The 20,931-nt window shown below is 36.2% G+C and overlaps 2 protein-coding genes across 5 annotated transcripts in view; one reads left to right on the plus strand and one right to left on the minus strand.

Annotated features, from left to right (window-relative positions):
- Positions 1-302: 302 nt before the first annotated feature.
- SPATA22 (spermatogenesis associated 22) lies at positions 303-15,692 on the minus strand. Of its 3 annotated transcripts, none has more exons than XM_059147565.1 (9): positions 15,589-15,692; positions 14,087-14,200; positions 12,172-12,300; positions 10,271-10,331; positions 10,044-10,139; positions 6,712-7,045; positions 4,262-4,391; positions 3,704-3,801; positions 303-586 (listed from the first exon to the last, which is right to left on the minus strand). In XM_059147565.1, the coding sequence occupies exons 2-9, from the start codon at positions 14,127-14,129 to the stop codon at positions 395-397; spliced, it is 1,083 nt and encodes a 360-aa protein (XP_059003548.1). In that variant the 5' UTR covers positions 14,130-14,200; positions 15,589-15,692; the 3' UTR covers positions 303-394. The 3 variants fall into 3 exon arrangements, with proteins under 3 accessions (XP_059003548.1, XP_059003547.1, XP_059003549.1); XM_059147564.1 differs by having other exon boundaries at positions 15,583-15,688; XM_059147566.1 differs by lacking the exon at positions 15,589-15,692 and adding an exon at positions 14,304-15,366.
- A 2,691-nt stretch (positions 15,693-18,383) lies between these two features.
- Positions 18,384-20,931, plus strand: part of ASPA (aspartoacylase) — a 32,636-nt gene continuing 30,088 nt past the window's right edge. Inside the window, exons 1-2 of one of the 2 annotated variants that reach the window (XM_059147569.1) lie at positions 18,384-18,421; positions 20,418-20,679. In XM_059147569.1, the coding sequence (XP_059003552.1) occupies positions 20,444-20,679 (236 nt within the window). In that variant the 5' untranslated portion in view covers positions 18,384-18,421; positions 20,418-20,443. Of the gene's footprint in view, positions 18,422-20,278; positions 20,680-20,931 lie in introns of those variants that run through there. The other variant, XM_059147570.1, reaches the window with a different exon arrangement.

Consider the following 20,931-nt stretch of genomic DNA (forward strand, 5'->3'; position numbering starts at 1 on the left):
TTTCAGAGTCCATAGTCTTTCATGGTTTACCTCTCCTTCCAAGTAACAGTACTGATAGTGGGCACCCTTGTCTTATTCCTGATTTTAGTGGAAATGTCCCTATATTTTCCCATTAAGCTTGATGTTGGCTTTTGGGCTGACTCAAATATATTATTATATCATGTTAAATAAGCATCTATTCCTACTATTTTGAGGATTTTTACCTAGAAATGGTTGTTTAATTTTAGCAAATGTACCATTTTCATTTAAAAAAAAAAACTCCACATTTAAAAAGACTGAAATGTTTTAATCAACAAATGAACTTCAAAAAACAGCAGCTATAAGTATGGAGATGATCATTTAAACAATAAGAAAATGCTTTAAATTATAATATTTAAACTTCCCTTATTACTATTTAAATTTCATTCATTGTATCAGTATAATATTTCATCTCAGCATCTACAATTTTAACAAAGGCTTGGAAAGTTTTTTGTTCAGAAACAGATGCTGGTCTAACAGAAACACATTTGAAAATATTTTTTTTCTGGTCATAGTGTCCAACACACCTATGAACTCGGCCTCTAATCAGTCTTGGAAGTTCACGATCCTGTTTTTTAAAAAATAAATATCAAAGAAGTTATTATTTACTTCATCTGAATTTCAGTTTTTTAAAAAACTAATCATATGACCAACTAAATATGAATCACCCCAAAAAGCTGTAATTCCCTCAACCTGATTTAGGGCCCCACTGCCTGTAAGACCAAGATAGCTAGGCATATATGGGTGTCCTGCCACAGAAGAAAGACATTCATTTGAGTAGGGCTTCTTACAAGCTGGTAAACTATTGGTCTTAAAAGACTGAATAACTCCCAATGTAATGGCACATGAATTATTCACTTTATTAGACTGCTAGAGTTCCACTTCCAATAAACAGCAGATCAGGTAGTTCAGAGCAACTCTCTAGCTAAGAACAACTCAAATAGGTGGATGAAATATTTTTAAATCTCCTCATAGACATTAGAGAGCTACCAATGCAGTGAGGGAATAGAGAGACTCCCATCTGGGAAAAGACAGAAGTGCAAAGTGGGGCTTGACATTTAGGAATGTTTCCCCTTGAGATTATCTGTCAAGAACAGCCAAGGCAGTTGAGAGTCTAAGAAACTGAGCAGAGGTTTTGACAGTCTCCTAGGACTGGGAGAGAAAAAAAGGAATCAGAGGCTCCCAAGGAAAAGAGATTCTGGTCACCATTCTCACTCTCACCCTTGGCCTAGGGTTGGTACCCAAAAGGGCTACACCTTTCATGGGCTTAGTAAAATGGAAAAAGACCAGCAAGCATCAAATCTTCTGAATCATTAATTAAAGGTGAGTATTCTGGAATTCCCTTCACCAAATGGTCACTATAAAAAGCAGCCCCCCCCCCCTGTGTGGCTCAGTCATTAAGCATCTGCCTTCAGCTTGGGTCATGATCAAGCCTGGCATCGAGCCCCACTCGGGCTCCCTACTTGGCGGGAAGCCTGCTTCTCCCTCTCTCACTCCCCTGCCTGTATTTCCTCTCTCACTGTGTCTCTGTCAAATAAATAAATACATCTTTAAAAAAAAATAAAAGACTGAAAAAGCAAACTATGGAGTATGAGAAAAAATTTGCAATACAAATAATGGACAAAAAATTGTACCCAAAATAGTCACACACAAAAAACCTCTGATAAATCAGTAAGGATAAAACAATAATTCAATAGAAAAGAGTAAGAGGCCTGAAAAGACTTTACAGAAGAAGGTGTCTAAGTGGCCAGTAAACATACAAGGTGTTCAACCTCATTAGTTATCAGGAACTGCAGAAAAGTAAGGTAGCACTAAAAACCTACATAGCTGAAATAAAAAAGACTGACAGTACTAAGTGTTGATAAGAATGCAGAAAAACTTAATTTGTCTACACTGATTGTGAGAGTCTAAATAAGTACAAACCTTTGGAAAATTCTTTGGTAAATAACTACTATATTGGAACATACACATGAACTATGATGCAGTGATTTTACTTCTAGGTATATGCTCAACAGAAATATGTGTATATGCACAAGAGATATATACAAGACTATTCATAGAATATTATTCATAACAGCAAAAAATCTGGAAACTTGGATATCACCAACAGTAGAATAGAAAGCTAAATTGTTTTACAACAGAATATTGTACATGGAAATATAAATAAATAGACTATAGCTACACAAAATATCAGATGAATCTTACAAACATTGTGTTGAGGGACAGACTTTAAAGATACACCATATAATACTATTTATATAAGGTTCAAAACTAAACAGATTTATTTTGTGATATTAAAAATCAGCATAGTAGTTGCTTTTAGGTAGGAGAGAGGAGGTAGAGAATGGGAGGAGACACAGGATGCATGGAGTGACAGCAATGTTCTTTTTCTTAGCCTTGGTAATGTCCACTTTGTGATATGTCATAGGCACATCACAGAACTGTACAATTATGATTTGTATACTTTTAGGTATATGTTCTACTTCAATAAAAGATTTTTTTAAAAGATTCTATTCATTTATTCATGAGAAACAGAGAAAGAGGAGGCAGAGGGAGAAGCAGACTCCCGGCTTGAGCAGGAAGCCTGATGCGGAACTCAATCCCAGGACCCAGGGACCATGACCTGGGCCGAAGGCAGACGCCCAACCAAGTGAGCCACCCAGGTGCCCTCAATAAAAGATTTTTAAACTTAACAGACTAGAGAAAAATAAGCATTAAAGATATTATAGAAATTAGTAATATACTTACTTTTTTTTATCTACTATGTGTCAGAAAACGTACATTCATATATTTTATTATCTAATCTCCAAAACAACCTTTCAGTAGAAATTGTCTTCCCATTTTACAGATTAAAAAAAACTCAGGGAATTTGAGCAGCTTACTCAAGGTCATAAAGCTAGTAAATAGTGGGGTAAAAGTTGGAATCCAAATCTGATTTCAGAATTAATACCAAACTCTTCTACAAAGTATCTAAGTTTTACAAAATCTCCAGCCTCCTTTGTCACCTGCAGCCTTATTCGTCACCAAGAATCTTTCCTAAATCCCAGCCCACTCCCTGCCTTCCTCCAACTTCAGAACCACTGTCCTTCCACACTCTGTTGATTATAAACTATGTGCAGTTTCCTCTACAATCCATGCTCTCAGCTTCATGTCCTTGCATATGCTGCCCTCTTACCTAAGAATTCATTCCTCCCACCTCCCACACACTTTGGCTTCATTTATTACTCTTTATTTATTTATTTATTTATTATTTTTATTATTATTATTATTATTATTACTCTTTAAACATGTAAGATAAGTTACTACATTCTTGAAAAGTCTTTCTCTGATCTGCCCCATCCTGTCTATTTTATAGCACACTGTACATACCTCTACCTACCACTTATACCACAATGTAATATTTATGTACCTCTTTCTATCTGAGACTACAATAAATTCTAAGAGAAAGAGCTGTTTAGCACCTGTATTCTACTTTGTATCCCTTGCATCTAGTACAGCACCTGGCACACAGTAGGTTATCTCTATTAGCTGAACAAATAAACTTTAAAGTCAGAATTAGAACCAAACAAAATGTTGAAAGTAATACCAAATTGTTAACAGAATTTCTACTATGACGGAAATGTAGCCAGCCTTTGTATGTTTGGTTGGCACAAGCTTTGCAAATAATATTTAAACAAATACTCACTATTTCATAAAATACACAAGGCAGAGTGTTTTTCCCATCTCTCATAAGGAAGGTCTTTGAATAATATGGACCAGGTGTAACAGCTGAATCGAGAACAGCTAAGCAACATTAAAATAGGGGAGAAAATCAGTGCTGGTAAAATGCAAGCAAATAAAATTTAACAGTGGGAACTAATATTTAAATAACTATTCCTACACAAAGCTCTTCTAGTTTTATTTATACAATAATACAGACTACATCTTAAGCAGGAACAATATCTCTGAAACTGTTAAATATTAAGGAAAACTAAATTTCTGGCCCTATTCAACTCAGGAGTTAAGACAGAGCCCCTGTAACAATCTTTCCCGTTTTAACATTATGAATCAGAAGAATACTATCAAAAATAACTAAATACGTCTTAAGTCACACAAATCAATAACAAATCTAAGAAATGAGGAAAATCCTAATAAACCTTAATATCCTTTTCCAAATTTTATTTTTAAGATCCCCTAGGTATTCCTATAGACATTTAAGACTATTGTCCAAATAGTTTGAGGTTTTCCAAAGTACTTTACCTACCCAATATTTCAAAAAGAAGTACAGTTTTCTGTGCACGTTCACGCCAGTACTTCATGCTTTCAATAACTGCAGATATAATTCTTAAAGAATTATCTTTTTCCTTGAGCTTTAACTGATAAAATGAGCTTTCCTTTTGAAAAATAAAAACATAGCATTAGAAAAACCTTTTTTTTTTTTAACACTTATCTTAGCCAAAAGGCTGAGAAGCTATTCATTTTTTTTTTTCTTGTCATACTCCTTCACTTTCCATGTAAAGATCCTAGGTCCTTATGTATAGAATATATAAGAAAATATTGAAAATTTTAGTAGTTACTCCTTAAATTAAAGATATCATTAGCAGTTTATAGGAGGAGAAACTAGGATATACTTAGACAATAAACCAAGAAGAAAATTATCTGTATGAACATCCATGCACTCATTTATTTATTCACTGAATATTTTTAGAGCTTTGTGTGCCAATCCTCTGATAAACACAGGTGCATAGAACACAGTTCCTTTCCCTAATGTGTTCATACTCTAACAGGGGAGCCAAACACACTCACTCGTTCATTCCAAAAGTACTTACTGGCATTAACTATGTGCCAAACACAGCTAATGAGGAACCACCACTGAACAAAACAGACAAGATACCTCACCAATATTGCCCTCTAATGGAGTATTCAGAAAATAAACAAATAAATACATAATAGAATGTCAGAAATTAATATATCCTATGAATTCAAGAAAAACAGAGTAAAAGGATAAAGAGAAATAGGAATTATTATTTTAAATAGGTTGTTAAGTGAGGGTGGAGGTAACAACAAAATATAAAGGCCCGAAGATGAGAATGTATTTGGCATTTTTAAAGATCAACTAAGAATAAAGTGTGTCAAGTACTAATTTCAGGGGGCAAGAGGGTACTTTCCCTCGTGAGGGTGGCAGTACATCAAAGAACACTTGATGGGACATTTTTTTTCTAACTACAGTTACCTTCCCTCCTCCTCCCCTTCCTAACCAAGATACGAATACCTCCCATAGAGCGCTACTGCCATAATGAACAATTGTTACTAAGGTAACTATCATTCTTTTGTACAAGGAAATATAAGGTTGAAAGCCACTGTGATATAAGCTACATTAGTCAGATTTCTAGCAAAAAAAAAAAAAAAAAAAAAATTACCCCAATTGTTGAAAAGACTTCTTAACAGGTGTATGGGCAAAACAAACAGGGTACTGAAGCCCTCGAGACTAACAACAATAAGAGACTTCCATTATTCTTAGGCTGAAAGGACAAGGGAAAGAAATAAAATTATCACACCTGTGAAAGCTGGACTCATGGAAGAGCTGTACCATTTGGGGACAGCTACTGCCCACAATACAACATTTAAACAGGGAGAAAATAGGAAAACCCAACCTCTCTCTCTCCCTCTGATTTCCGGCCAGTGACTACCATTGGCTGACCCCTAACAAGAGCTAGCCTGGGGACCTCAGGAGGCTACACTACGTAGGACAACTCAGCCTTCCAGAGCACGGAGAGTGGAGAGTAAAGAATCTTTTTTTTTTTTTCCTATTTATTTATTTATTTTAAATTTTTCAGCGTAACAGTATTCATCATTTTTGCACCACACCCAGTGCTCCATGCAATCCATGCCCTCTCCAATACCCACCACCTGGTTCCCCCACCTCCCACACCCGCCCCTTCAAAACCCTCAGAGTGTTGGGCCAGGCAGGGTACAAGGAAAGGAAGGTAGTGAACAACCAGCACACAAAATATATAGAACAATTAGAGCAAAGGGTGGTGAGAGGAGGAAGTAAGGCTGATGTATAGATATGGAAAAAAAATAAACCAAAGCAGAGTCATATTAGAGTGCATATCCTGTTGAGAATTGTGAAAGGTCTGAAATGGCTAGTATATATTTGTAGATTATAGAATATGAAGCTGAAAAAGTAAAATAAACTCTGGCTTGCAGTCCAAATCGAACCTGTTGTCTGTTTTTTGTAAACTTTTATTGGAACACAGCCAAGTCTATTATTTATGTATTGTCTATGGTTGCTTTCAAACTACAATGGTAGAGCTAAGTGGTATACTTGAGACAATATGACTTTAAAGTAAAAAAATATTTACTATCTGGCCCTTTAAAAAAAGAGTTTGCTGACCTCTTACAAAAAATTAGACTGACACATAAGGAACTGGGAGAAATTTCTGTAAGTAATGGATAAACTCTCATCATCTCAATAATGAGTCAACAGTGAGATTCAGAACCCGTAGGACACTCTAAGGCAACTATGAAAAGGAACACTCATTCATAATCACAAAGAAAATATTTGAAACCTTTATCTACACCAGGGACCAGGTATTTGTGTTAATCATGTAATGCATGCCATGAGATTGATTTTTAAATGCTCTTATCTCTGTAATTTAAGTATTTATCTCATATTTTTAAATGTAAATGATCCATATTTATAAAGTTTACCTTAAGACTACTTTTTTCTGGAATATCATCCAACATTTTCTTCTTAAATAAACTTTGTTGAAAACTTGGTTTAAATGCCTGTAAAGCACTGCTTCTGTCTAGACCTCTCATTGTGGAGCCAGGTATTTCTGACGAATGTGTTTGTCTGAGTACTTTGGCTTCTCTTTGGTGAGATAAGTTAGGAGGTTCTGATATTCTTAATTGTTTCCCTTGCTGAGCTCCCCAACAGGAATTTATTCCATCATTTGCCACCAGGTTTGTTCTTTTGCATTGAGGCCTAACATCATTTCTGTCCGATGGTTTCCAGCTGGTATTTTTGCTGCCATCCTTGTAGCTGTAATAGATTTTTTTAAATTAATATTGGTTTTTTGTTTCTATATACATCTTCTTTTAAAAAATTAATAGTGAAAAATTATGATTTATAAAGTACTTTGTAACTATTGATTAGTTGGAACTTCCAAATACATTATCACAACAACTCTACAATAGATCATACCTCTCTTTTTAGGTGATGAAACCTAGGAAGTAACTTGCCTGAAGTTATACAGCAAGTTATTGTCAATCTGGAACCCAGAGAATCCTAGTCTCCCAACTCAGAGCTTAGTGTTATAAAGTATATTTTTTAAACTATAGGCTTTCATTTGACAGTGGTTGTCTCTGAGTGGTAAGATTCTGAGGATATTTGCCTGCTTCTTTATGCATTAATTTTTTAAATTTTCTACAATAAAATTTTAACAAGTTAAGTTATGGCTTATAGGTGATTTTAAATCACAAGGAGAATAAATACAAGCAGTGTAGATAACTTTGATTAGAAATTTTATGCTTTTACTACATAGCTTAAAAGTCCAATTAATCAATCTGTTGCAACATTTTAGTAACTACATTAATCTAAGTGAATTATATTAACTGATGAGAACATGATGTTAATGAGGCCAAAATCCAAAGTATAATTTCTAAGCAGACCAGTTAAGAGTTCAACAGGGAGAAACTAATCCAGGTCACAAATTCTTATTTCTGGGTAATTTTCCTGAAAATATCACTGGTATTACAAGGGGGCAAATAATACAACTCATCCCTTGTTAGAGAAAATAATAGAGGCTCCACAGTGACCAGGCACAAGTCCAGATTGTATGGGGCCTGAAGCTTGTTAATGTGGGCAGCCTTCTTAAGTAAATTGGGTGCAAAATTAGGTATGAAAATAAGGACAGAAGAAATCATGAATAATTTCAAACCTTTAAAAGTTGATAAATCTCACAAACTTCAAAATATCCAGAAAAAAAATTACATGTATTTTTATTAATTAACTGTCTGATACACCTCTTTAAAATTTTTTCTACATTCACCACCTCTTCATATGACAGCAATTTTATTTTCAGTAGAGAGAACAGAAACCAAACTTCGCCTGTCTCCTCTCATGGCTATAAAAATTATGTTTATTATTCAATTTAGAAAAGCTTCTTTGTTTCACAACTCCTTATTTTTTTTTTAAGATTTTATTTATTTATTTGACAGACAAGTGGGCAGAGAAGCAGCCAGAGAGAGAGGAGGAAGCTGACTCCCTGCTGAGCAGAGAGCCCAATATGGAGCATGATCCCAGGATCCGAGCCAAGGGTGGAGGCTTTAACCCACTGAGCCACCTAAGCACCCCTCACAGCTCCTTATTAATAATGCATTTTAACTTCTTCCCACATTTTTGTCTAGCAGGCGCTCCTGGCCTGGGAACAAGCCCTGGAAGAACCACAGTCCTTTGACCTTCCTGACTGAGCCCACACAAGTATGCTGCTTCAGCAGCCAATCTAGCTCAGCCACGTCCTCAAATCCCAACCAGACCATGAAAGGTACTAAAGCTGTAGTGGCTTCTAAAAAGGGAAGGGTAGTGTCTGCTTTGGATCCTTCTCTTTGGATCTAGGTGTTCAATGAGATCCCAAGAACAAGCTGTTAACGGGGGCTACATGGATGTGAAGATAAAGCAGAGATTCTAAACCTAAGCAGAGAACCAGAGCTTCAGCAGATTATCAGCCACCTACCTGGGTTTTCAAATGGTTTTTGCTCCTGGATTATCTGTTGTTATAGTCCAACTGTCTGATAGATTATCTATGATTTCAAATTGGAATATCTAATACTGACTGCCTGTCCATATTACAATGTTACCTAATTCTCAAATGCCAGTCAGAAGGCATTTTCTTTTTTTTTTTTTTTAATCTTAATTTTTTATTTTTTATAAACATATATTTTTATCCCCAGGGGTACAGGTCTGTGAATCACCAGGTTTACACACTTCACAGCACTCATCAAATCACATACCCTCCCAGAAGGCATTTTCTTACAGCATCTGCAGCTGAAACTGTGCCTCTGAGGACGATCTCAAACCACTAAATGGCCTAGGTAATAAGCCCTGGCTCTAAAGAATGTAACTAACTGGTTCTGAGGAAACCAGCATGAGCAAAACTAATTTTAAAATATATATATTGTTTTGATGTACTTATAAAGTATTTTATTAATGTTTCTCCCCTTTAAAAAATATGGTATCTCGAATAAAAGTGAAGGTAAGGTTAACTTTACAGGATTGCTGTAAGGATTATTAAAATAATGTACCATAGCACTAAACAAGACTGATAGAAGATATATGTTTGATGTTGTTTCTCTAATATTTTGTTCCCAAAATTATTTCCTTCGGTAGTTACTAGTTACTCGAGAATACTAAAATCCTCAACCTAACAAATAACCCATGTCCTTTCCCTAACTATTTATTTTTTCATCCTATTTAGGGATTAAACTTAGACTCTTACAGCAATAATCCAGGAGCATTCTCACCATCTTCCTTAATGGTCATCTTCATTTCCTGAGAACCTACCACTGTTTATGTACACACATTTTGGTCATCATCTTTCTTTCTTACTCTGTTCTGTTTATGGAGCTGACTGTCTTACTAGGGTGAAATTCATCATTCTATTTGGTTGGCAATTCCTAAATATATCCAACACTAAAATACAGTTATTCCTGACTCTTTACCTACTGCCAATTAGATTATTAATGATCTGTAGCATGATGACAAATATAGGCAGAAATTTCGATATAACGTGAAGAACGCTTTGGAAACATATTCACCGACAAATCTGCCCATTTTTTAAAAATTTGCCTATTTTTAAAGTCTTATATAGCATTTTAAAACTTCTTTTATAAAACGTAGCTAATACTGCTATGGGGTTAGTTACTATTTAGCTTAAAAATTTCCTAAATGTAATTTTGCCTGAGGAAGGAAGAGGGAATGGAGGAGAGAAAAAGAGGGGAAGGAGAAGGATAGAAAAAAGAGAAATCTTAAGTAAACTCACCTCCAGTGACTCTTGCTTCTTTCAGTATTTAATTGAATAGACTTAGACACGGAATCTTGACTTCTCGGAGGATGAGAAACTGAATGTGGTATTTGCCTTTCAAAGAAATAGGTCTTATTAAATATTAACAGTTTGTTTCCAAACTGAGAAATGTAAAATATACAATGAAGAATAACATCAGTCAGTAACAGACACATATAGTCAGTGGTATATATTTTTCCACCTACCCTGTGTTCACTGTTTTCACTGAAGGAGGAAACTCTGGATTCACAGCTTCCCAAGCCCAATCTCAAAAGATACAAATAGCATAGACAAAAGTAAGATATGTATCATTTTTTAAAAACAATCACTTCATATTTATTTAATAGGTGGAAAACTAAAAGCCTAGAGAAGAAAAGGACTTGGAAGATATGGGTATGTTCTTCAAACAGCACTTTATTGTGGAATTTGTCACAGCCTGCCTTATTAATTTTCATAGATGTCTTCCTTTCTCATTGTATTTTAAACAAAGGTAGTAGTTTAATCTGTATCTTTTCCATGATCAGTTCTAGTGTGGTACCTTGTACTTTGTAGCATGAATTTAGTGTAATCAATGTTTCTTCAATTTTTTTGAACCCAACCCACAGCAAAAAGTACATCATAGCCCAGAATATATGCACACACACAGACGTACACACATGCATGGTGTACATCAGAGAGAGAGAGAGACAAAGGAGAGAGAACATAACAAAACTGAAATATCAATTTGTATCCTTACCATGTGTGATGCTCCCTGATATTTTCTATTCTACTCTATTCTCTTCTATTTCCTTCTTTAAAGATTGTTTCCCATCCAAACTAATGGATCAAGATGAAAATTTGAAAAACACTGAGCTAGCCATATCTCTTACCCAATATAAGAATCATATTACATCTCTGACAGATTTTAATCCTGCTCAGAGCTTGGACAGTTCAGTATTTCAGGAGGATGAACATTTCCCTATGGAGGACTACATTCATGCTATTTATAAAAATACTTTAAATGTCAGAGAATTTTTTTAGATGGCAGACGATGATCAGATAAATGCCAATTTATGCACATCCATATGAATTTTTTCTTTTGTCAATAAAAATGAAAATAATATAAAATTCCTACTTTGAATTCCTCAAATGTGGAAGAAAAGAAAATAATTATAGATTTACAAGCAGACAAAGGCCTGGAGGGGTGAGGGAGAGAGAGGAAGGGAGAGAAATTTTAAAATTCTAGTTGCAAAATATCTTATTAAAGATTTTTAAGGTATCCTCAAAAATATATAAATGTATACAATCAGCATATACCAAGTATATTGCAGAATACCTGCCTGTCCGTGCCTTTTTCTGAAGAGGAATAAAAAGTCAGCAAACATTAAGACCTCTCAGCACCCACCACTACAGCTAACTGTTGCAGAGATGAGAGGCCTAATCATAAAGCTAAACCAGAATTTTAGTGACCTTACTTAAAAAGATGTGCTGAACCAAAGGCTGTAGAATTTAATCAAAAGATACAGAAGGCAGTCAACAGTGGACTCTGGGAACTAGAAGTAAAAGGCTATGTTAACTTCCAGCAAAGATAATTTAGTTCATGGGCTGGCTGAAGTTATAAGGAAGCCAACTGGATGAGAGAAATAAAGTAACAAATGAAGAGAAGCAAAAATGCTCAGAAGAGAAAAAAGCCAAGCAGTAGAAATTTTAGGCTTCTATCCTTCCTAAAGTCTAAATTTTCTCCCGTTTTTCCTGTGTTCATGTGTACACAGATCCCAATTCCTGAGGCAACTTGAGTTTCACCACTCTTTATCACCACATGCCTAAGTTACAATATCCATAGATCTTGAAAAAGAAAAAAACAAATCTTTACAATGTGGGTTACAACTTCATTAGAATAAAGGCTTCAGATCTAAGATACTCCATTTAAATGCTAAGCCACCCTTGTAGACAAGGAAACTCAAACTACTGTACTGGAATGTTCAGAAAGAGCCAAGTAATCCCTATATTTGGATAGGGGAAAGAAGAAAAAAATAAACTTTCTATTTCCATTGTAATAAAATTAAAATGTTAATTTTCTATCATCTTAATTCCTATTTTTTTTTAAATTTTCACCATATTTCCTTACCTGGTGGTAAAGGAGGGAAATCATAACTGTCAGAAGCAGTACTGCTACTTGGATCATTTGTAAGTGGATTGGATGTTAATGGCTGTCTATTCCTCTTCTTCTGATTGAACAATGGTACAGGCAAACAGCCTAAATTGAATGTACCAATAAATTAGTACATAATAGGCAGATAGATCTAGTTATAGAATAATTGTGTATAATAACAACTTTGATTTGTCTACTTCTATATGTTAATTTTATACTTATTACAGATCTATTTCTGTATCTTTGCATTGATTTTTACATTCTTTTTAAGGTCCCAAATAACCTCATTTGTCTCTATTAAAAACTCCTTTCCTGTTCTACATTAACTCTGATTTAATTTCACTTGTTTGGAAGTAATTCCCATCTCCTTCCTCACCCCCCAACCCTTTCCAAATCCACTTTTTGTTTTCCTTATTTCCTTTCTGTGCTTCTTATTACCATGTCAACTGGAGGGGGGCCCTTCAAATACAATAGAGGTGAGGGAGAACCAAACTCTGACCCATGCTTTCCAAAACCCTAACCACTCTTTGGACTGTGACAGCACACCCTTTAGGGCCATGGTTCTCCAACTTTAGTCTGACTAAGATTTACATGGAATTTTCCTTAACACGCCAGTTCCTAGACCCCACTCTCATGGATTTTATTTCAACAGATTTAGTTTGGAATCCAAAACTCTGAATTTTAACATGCACTCCAGGTGTCTGTAATGCGTATTTTCTGGGATCATTTTCTGAATGCTTAAAGTGATAATATTCAATCCACATGAGGATAAATAAATATTACGTCCAAGCCCTCTAGCTGGGAGGCCTGGGATCTCAAGTCAAGCCAAAAGTCAGAATTTATAAACACTAAAACTAGAAGGGATCTCAGACAAAAAGGGATCTGAAAAGCTTGCCTAGATAGGGCCCAAGCTTCCTAAAACTCAGTTCAGATTATCTTGCCACTAGAACATACCCTAGCTGATCTATCAACACGTATACTATGGAGAAAATATTGACTCTATGATAACTGTATGACAAAAGGCTGGGAAACTTATGTGAGCTCTGAAATCAGACTGCCTGAGTTTGAATCACAACTTCCAAGTATAAATTTGGGCAATTTCCTTAACTCATTCTGCTATTATGACATACACAGAGAAGGCGGAAAATATAGTAATTAAGAGCATGAACACTAGAGCCAGATTCCTAGGTCCAAATGCTGGCTCTGCCACTTCATAAATTACTTACTTAACCTCTCGGTGCCTAAGTTTCTCATCTGGAAAACAGGAATGATAATTATAATGCCTATCCCAGAGGGCTGGTGTAAGGAGTAAATAAATTGATACATATAATTAAATGCTAGAATACAGTACAGCTATCATAAATCGCTATGACTGTCTTCACTGTGCATTATCACTACACTCCTGGTTCTCTTCATCCTTATCCTCTATCCTTTTACTAACTAATAAATCAGGAAAGCAGAAACGGTAGGGGAAGTTGTTAGGGAGATAGAAATATTTCAAATAAGAAAGTCACAAATACAAATAGAATAATAATAGAAATAAATCTATTTCTATGTTTTCGAAAAGCTTAAAAGTGAACAACAACTCAAGCACATAAAGTTTGTAGAAAGAATGCTAGGGTAAATCCAGGAATGTTTCATTTTACTCCTACCTCTGCCACTGAAAGTTTTGACTAAGTTATTTCATTTCCTTGGACCTAAAAAGTAAAGAGGCTAGACTATATGTTCTTTACCTAAAAGTAAAGAGGCTAGACTGTATGTTTAATCTTTTTTAAAAGTTCCTTCCAAAATGTCCCATCTATAAACTTCACAAGGTTTACATGGTATATAAAGATATACAAAATTTAAAATAAAAATACAATAAATAAAATTGAATACAATTGTTCAATACCTGCTGTACTTCGAGTTGAATTTTCACTTAGGTTTCTCTTCATTTTTTTCAATATCAAAGTCTGTAACGTTTCTTCAGCATTCCAAATTTACAAATGAAGTTGTTTGACTAAATCTTCAAAGAAAGAAATTTGCAACTCACATTGTATCAACAAAAAAAAATCAAATTCTCAGCCTAGTAATTACTGAAATTAGGATTTAACACTATGATTTCAAACCTGATAAGGGAATCACTTTACAGCACCTTTTCTTCCTGCATAAGAATTTGTAACAATCTGCTTTTCCAACTCTGTTCGAAATTGGTTAGGACTAAGGTGGCTATTCCGCTCTTCCTAAACATGCACGGATTTTCACACACTCTACATAATGTATTCTAGGGCCAAGGACTCATAATAGCACCAGTTCTGAAACAAATTTATAAAGAGGGAAATGGACTACAGCACTGACAAACTGGTATGCTTACAAGGCAACCAAAGAAACAAAAACAATTGAACTAACCGCATGAGAACAAGCTCTATCTCACTTTAAAACACTGGAGATCACTTGCTTTGGCCATTAATTTGAGACCCTGTATTATATAATATCAAAGACTAAAGCCACAAAATCCAGAATAATTATAACGGTAAGTTTCTATTCAGTGTCTACATAACTCCAACAAGTGAAAGAAGGTTTTTGTTTTTTCTTCTACAACAAAGTATGCTGTAATTTTTTCCATGTTTAGCGTCCTAATATATTTCAATCCCAATTGAATTCAACAAACACCTATTACATGAAAAGGCAAAACACAAATGTAAACAACGTAATTTCTGTTCCTAAACTCACTATCCAATGAGGAAAACAGACATGAATACAACAATGTAAATCGTACTGAGATAAACAGGAATGTCCAAATACCACTTATAGAAATAAAACTTGGGAAACATTAAGTGCAGAGACGGTTTCTGCTTTGTTTCCACATCCAGGGCTTGAAGCCGGATATAGCAAGCCCTTTAGAAAACATTCTTGATGTCATTCTAGGAAGAAAACGAGAGGTTGTGCGACTTTTTCTCCTCACAGAAATACCAAGGGAACTCACACACTGAACCAGAGAGGGGCTTACAAGGGCTATCACATTTCCGAATACCACGCAAACAAAATCAGCATCCTCCCCCGGACCATGGAGTCGGGAACACCGAGTTGCTCGACCCTAACTTCTAACTGGACCCCGATGGCGGTTGACAGCGTCGATGAGCAAAAAGTATGTCCAATGTACACACGCGCGCACGCGCACACACACACACACACACACACACCCTCCCCCCAGTTTCCCCCGACAAAGCCCACTGTCTCGTCTCAAATGGCGACCAGGAGGCCCTATTACGGCTCCTCCTAGGCGGCCCAGTCAGAGGTAAGTTTCTCTTCCAACGACCTCTACTGATCTGGGGACGGGGGGAGTTTGGTAAGTAGGGATAATACAGTCTTTCCCTTCTTGACCCTCCAGCCAACAGGACACGCAACTTCAACCTTCAGGTTCCTACGCCTCGAAAAACCGTCGTCTTCGGCCTGTTGCGTCCCGCGACACACTCCAGTCAGCTACGGCCCACTTCCCGGCCTCCGAAAAAGCGCGAGAAGTCGAGCTTTACGCAGACGCGCCGCCACCCGCGCCTCCAATTGCGCAGGCGCAGAGGTTAGCTGCGTTTGGGTCATTGGTGCAAATGGTGTCGTCTGGCCCGTGGGCGATGAGAAGGACACATGCTCGCTATCTTGGGAAGGAGAACGTTAACGCACCTCCCACTCACAACTGTGAGGTACGTAGCACAGGAATGGCTGTAGGGACACACCTGTTTCTGTTCACTGCTGAGGTGAACCCAGGACTAGTGGCCCAACACACCCTCCCCTCCCGCCCTCACGCGCACGTATATTTTAGGTTCTAGACATCAATTTGTAAGATGCTGGGAGTTCACTTAGAAGAGAGTAACTCAAAGGCCACAGGCCTCAAAACCAGGTCATGGGGTTTGTTTCAACTCCCTTGGTCATAGCTGGGAATTAAAATCGCTTGGCAGCCAGTGGGAGAGCTGAGGCTGGTTTGAAGAGGGCCCTGCAAATCCCAGTGGAGTCAGTAAGGCTGGGCCTGTGCTGTGCAAGCTCGGTGGAGAACTAGCACTTGAGACCGGGGGGAGGAAACGGGATGGTGCAGTGAGGGGCTCTGACCCTCACAGGATAGACGGTCCCTGCCTGGCCTCTGGTCTTGGGCAAGTTATTGACCTCCTCTAAACCTACATTTCGCTTCCCAATATAACTATTTAATTAATTGTCCTCAAAGTATTAAAATAGAGAATGAACAGTCCTGGCACACAGTAAATGCTCAGTAAATGTTAGCTTTTATTGGGTAACAGTTGCTATTTACTGAATGTTTACTAGAGGCCAGAAATAGTAATCCTAGCTCCACTTGGAGTCCAAGACATGTTTTGTTGTTAGTATAACTTCTGACCATTTGAAGACTGGGATAGGTGAACAGAAATGTGCAGAGGGTCTAGAGATGGGGGAAGGTTATTGGTACAGGCCTAGGACTATGAAACCATGTGACATGTACAGTTGACCCTTGAACAGCACAGGTTTGAACCATGCAGGTCTAGTTACACATGGGTTTTTTTTTTTTTTTTTAAGATTTTCATTATTTATTTATTTGACAGAGACACAGCAAGAGAGGGAACACAAGCAGAGGGAGTGGGAGAGAGAGAAGCAGGCTTCCCACCAAGCATGGAGCCTGATGTGGGGCTTGATCCCAAGAGCCTGGGATCATGACCTGAGCTGAAGGGAGATGCCCAAGGACTGAACTACACAGGAGCCCCTATATATGGATTTTTTTAGAGTATGATATTGTACATGTATTTTCTCTGCCATGATTTTCTTAATAACATTTTCTTTTCTTGAGCTTACTTTATTGTAAGGAGACAGTATATGATACATACACAAAATACGTGTTAATTGTCTCTTGGTAAGGCTTCTAGTCAGCAGTAGTCTATTAGTAATTTAAGTTGTTGGGGAGTCAGAAGTTATACAAGGATTTTCAACTGCTTGGAGGTCAACACCCCTAACCCCTGTTGTTGGAGGGCCAACTCTTGTAAGATTAAGTCAGAAGAAGAATGAGGGGCACCTGGGTGGCTCAGTCGATTAAGGCACGGACTCTTGATTTCGGCTCTTGTCATGAGCTCAGGGTTGTGAGATAGAGCCCTACATCAGGCTCCCCACTAGGTGTGGAACATGCATATGAGTCTCTCTCTCCTTCTCTCTCTGCCCCTCTCCCTCCTTTAAAAAAAAAAAAAGAATAAGTATGAATGCCAAACTAAGGAATAACTTTGAAGGAATAGTGTCTTCATTTAATCTGAAAAAGATTTCATACAATAAAATGTCTGAAAAGATTTGTGAGTTGTCATGGTTCCAAAAAAGAGACCTTTAAAAATGACTACAAGCTTTGGGGAAACCGATTTTTACCTTACACACACACACACACACACACACACATACCCCACACACACCCCAAAAATGGATTTCTCATTAAAAACAAATACTTTAAACCCACTATGAGCAACATGTGTGTTACGTCTGTAGGGCTACTGACATGGTCAATGTGGAATCTTTACTAGCAGTGTATAAATTACCTGTATTATACTGATCTTGTTTTGGCTACACTGATTTGTTTTCATCTGGAAAGTTGGTCAGAATGCGTGACAGCAAGAGGGCCACAAAGGAAGGAAAAAATTTAAATAGTGAGTTTGATTAATTACATGACTGCTGGACAACTGCATTATGAATGAGATAACTTCCTTATATGTAATATTGGAGAGAAGACCCTCCTTGTCCTCCAGTCATACTATTTTGTAAACAACAACTTAAATGTGTCTCCTACAAAATTTTTTGCATGCATTTATTGGATGACCAAGACTATGAAAAATTTATTCTCACTTTGTTTTATACTACATTATTTTACTAATAAATCAGGCACCATCACCCCTACAAAACATTTGTAGTGCTGGAAATTACTAGGCTTATTCTTTTAAATACTTCCGAACATTACATATTCAACCTAATAGTGAAATGGTGATAACTAGAAAGGGTTCCACTTTGTATATCATCAGTTCTTTGAATTTTCAAAAAAGAATTAGACTAATAAAAATTTTTAGATTGTAGAGTTCAAAAATTGGGTGTGCTTTGGGAAACAGGGAGTTAAAAATCTTTCGGAAGTTAACTTGGTATAAGAGTATGAAAAGCCTCTGTTGCTCTAGTTCTAAGGAAATGCTCTCCTTTTTTTCTAATAAAGCTTTCCGCAGAAGACGAACTGTACACAATAAACAAGGTAAGTATAGGACGGAATTGCTGTAATTCTTTAACTCTCAAAAAAGTTATTCATTTTGACATGTAACGGAAACTTCATTTGTGAACGTTAAATGTGCTTCAAAGTGTTGATCTGTTAAAATTCCATAAAACAAGCCTCGAAATGCCAGTCATTTGTGCCAGCTACGAGTAAATAACCAAGGCAGCATTTCCAGAGAGACTAGGGCAAAGGACAGAACTAACCACAATCAGCAGAAAAGAAAGAAAAACATAACCAAGTGTTAATAATTCACCATAGTTACAACGCTTAAAACAAAAGTAAACAATACAACTATCATTTGTTAACATTTAGGCTTGTTTTCAGAATCTCTACACTGAAGTGTTCTGTGTAAGTTGATGTGGATAGAAAATTAAAGGCTACAGAGGCATTTTCTTAGGTTAGAATGGTAATTTTAATGTGTAAATTTGGATTTCATTATTTTGCTTTCTCTAGCTCTGTATTACAATTTTTTAAAGGAAGAACATAGGTATTAGTTTATTAAATATTATGAAACAGTCACATTTTATGTTCTCCAACATGTGTTTTGTTTATATGCTTATTGTTTCCTGAGCACACTGTAGTAACTGCTTATGTGAATTCCAAAAGAACAAAATTAGAACTTTGGGAAAGTCCAAAAATAACAGGAAGCACCCTGTTCTGTAAAAAACACTGGGCTTACAATCAGAAAACTTGGGTCCCAGCTCGATTTTCTCCTGGTAGCTGAGGGACTTTTCCTTTAACACTGCAATGGGAATGTCAATACTTCACCCACCCTATCTTGTAAAGTGAATATATGAATAAAATGAGATAACATGTGGGAAATTTCATTATAAATCAAACTTTTCTTTGGTTGTAATGAATTTCTCTTGTTGTACTCCTATCAAACAATGTGGCATTACCAGTACATAATATTTCCAGTACTTGAACGTATTTGCCTTTCTGGATGATTGAACATGAAATCAAATCTGATTTGGTTCAGAGTCATTTTTCCAAAGGAATGTAATCATCTTAGTATTCTGGATAGTTTCCCCTAATAAGGCCGCCTATTGAGTAACACATTCCAATGAAAAGTCTGTGCTGCCAGTAAGTTAGACTGTGTATTACAATAAACTCCTAATTTAGTTAGTATATATAGCATGCCACCAAGACATTTTCAAGCATTACAAAGACTTGAAAATTACCCCCAGTTGCTTTTCCTTTAGAATTAAGGCAAAAAATGAGGATGATTCCTAAAGAAATTGATGGAATTATCAAAAGCTCAATCAGAAAGAAATAAAAGCATATTTTAAAGTAGCTTTCTAAGTCCCAGGGATCATTTATTAGGTTCTTGTTGTCTCTGACCATGAAAAAGCTACTGAAAGAATACTATTTCAGTAGAGGAGAAGGTCTCTTAGGATCTGTCTTTGGCTGTTTTTGGAAATGAGATTCAAATGTCCTCCGATGATGAAATGGATTTAAACTTATTTCAGAGTAGAAATGTTTTCAAATGTGAGTGGAAACATAAATATCAAATAATAGCATGCATATTATGAACCACTTCTTTTTTATATATATTTTTAAATTCTTCATATTTTTAAGAATTAGAAAAATATAAACTATTTTTACTATCACAAGTAATTGTAGAAGCACCAATAGGTGACCTTCTAGCTAAAAGAAAAACAGAATTTTTGTATTGGTATGAGATTCTAATTTATTATTGCATTTAGATTGACTGACCATGTGAGGGAGTCAGATGTTAAACAGTTGTGTCTAGTTAATCTCTGCATATTTTAATCCAAATATGGTAAAGGGCAGGGCTAAAGAAGGGAGTGTCCCTACAATAAACAGGGCTCTGAACTTGTAACAGAATATTAAATTATACTCCACTCAGGAGAACTCTGCACTTTGCACTTTGGTTAAAGTCTCATTTAAAATTTAAATTTCTAAACTTTTCTTAAGAAATTAAGTTTTATTTGATCTCCTCTTTTCTGAATTGCAGAAATCAGATAAAACTACTTGATAAACATGACTTCTTGTCATGTTACTAAAGATCCTATAAAAAAGGTTGCTATCTTTGGAGGAACTCATGGGAATGAGTTAACAGGAGTATTTCTAGTCAAGCACTGGCTGGAGAATGGCACTGAGATTCAGAGAACAGGGCTGGAAGTAAAACCATTTATTACCAACCCAAGAGCAGTGAAGAAATGTACCAGATATGTTGACTGTGACCTGAATCGAGTTTTTGACCCTGAAAATCTTGGGTAAGACTGTATTTTGTGTTGTATGCATGGGAACATGTATGGGTGTGTGTGTGTGTATGAAAAGTGGTACATGTGAGAGAATATATATGTGTAGCACATGATATACAAATCCGTACATATAATTGCTGTTATGAATAAGATCACTTTCACTTTTAATCATACTATACTATGAATTTCTCTGTGACCTAAACTGGGCATTCACATGCTCTCTTATAAACTTTTGAAAGCATCAGGCTGTTCTTAACTGATTTT

The sequence above is a fragment of the Mustela lutreola genome, chromosome 15 (genome assembly GCF_030435805.1).
Source record: "Mustela lutreola isolate mMusLut2 chromosome 15, mMusLut2.pri, whole genome shotgun sequence".
Classification (NCBI taxonomy): domain Eukaryota; kingdom Metazoa; phylum Chordata; class Mammalia; order Carnivora; family Mustelidae; genus Mustela; species Mustela lutreola.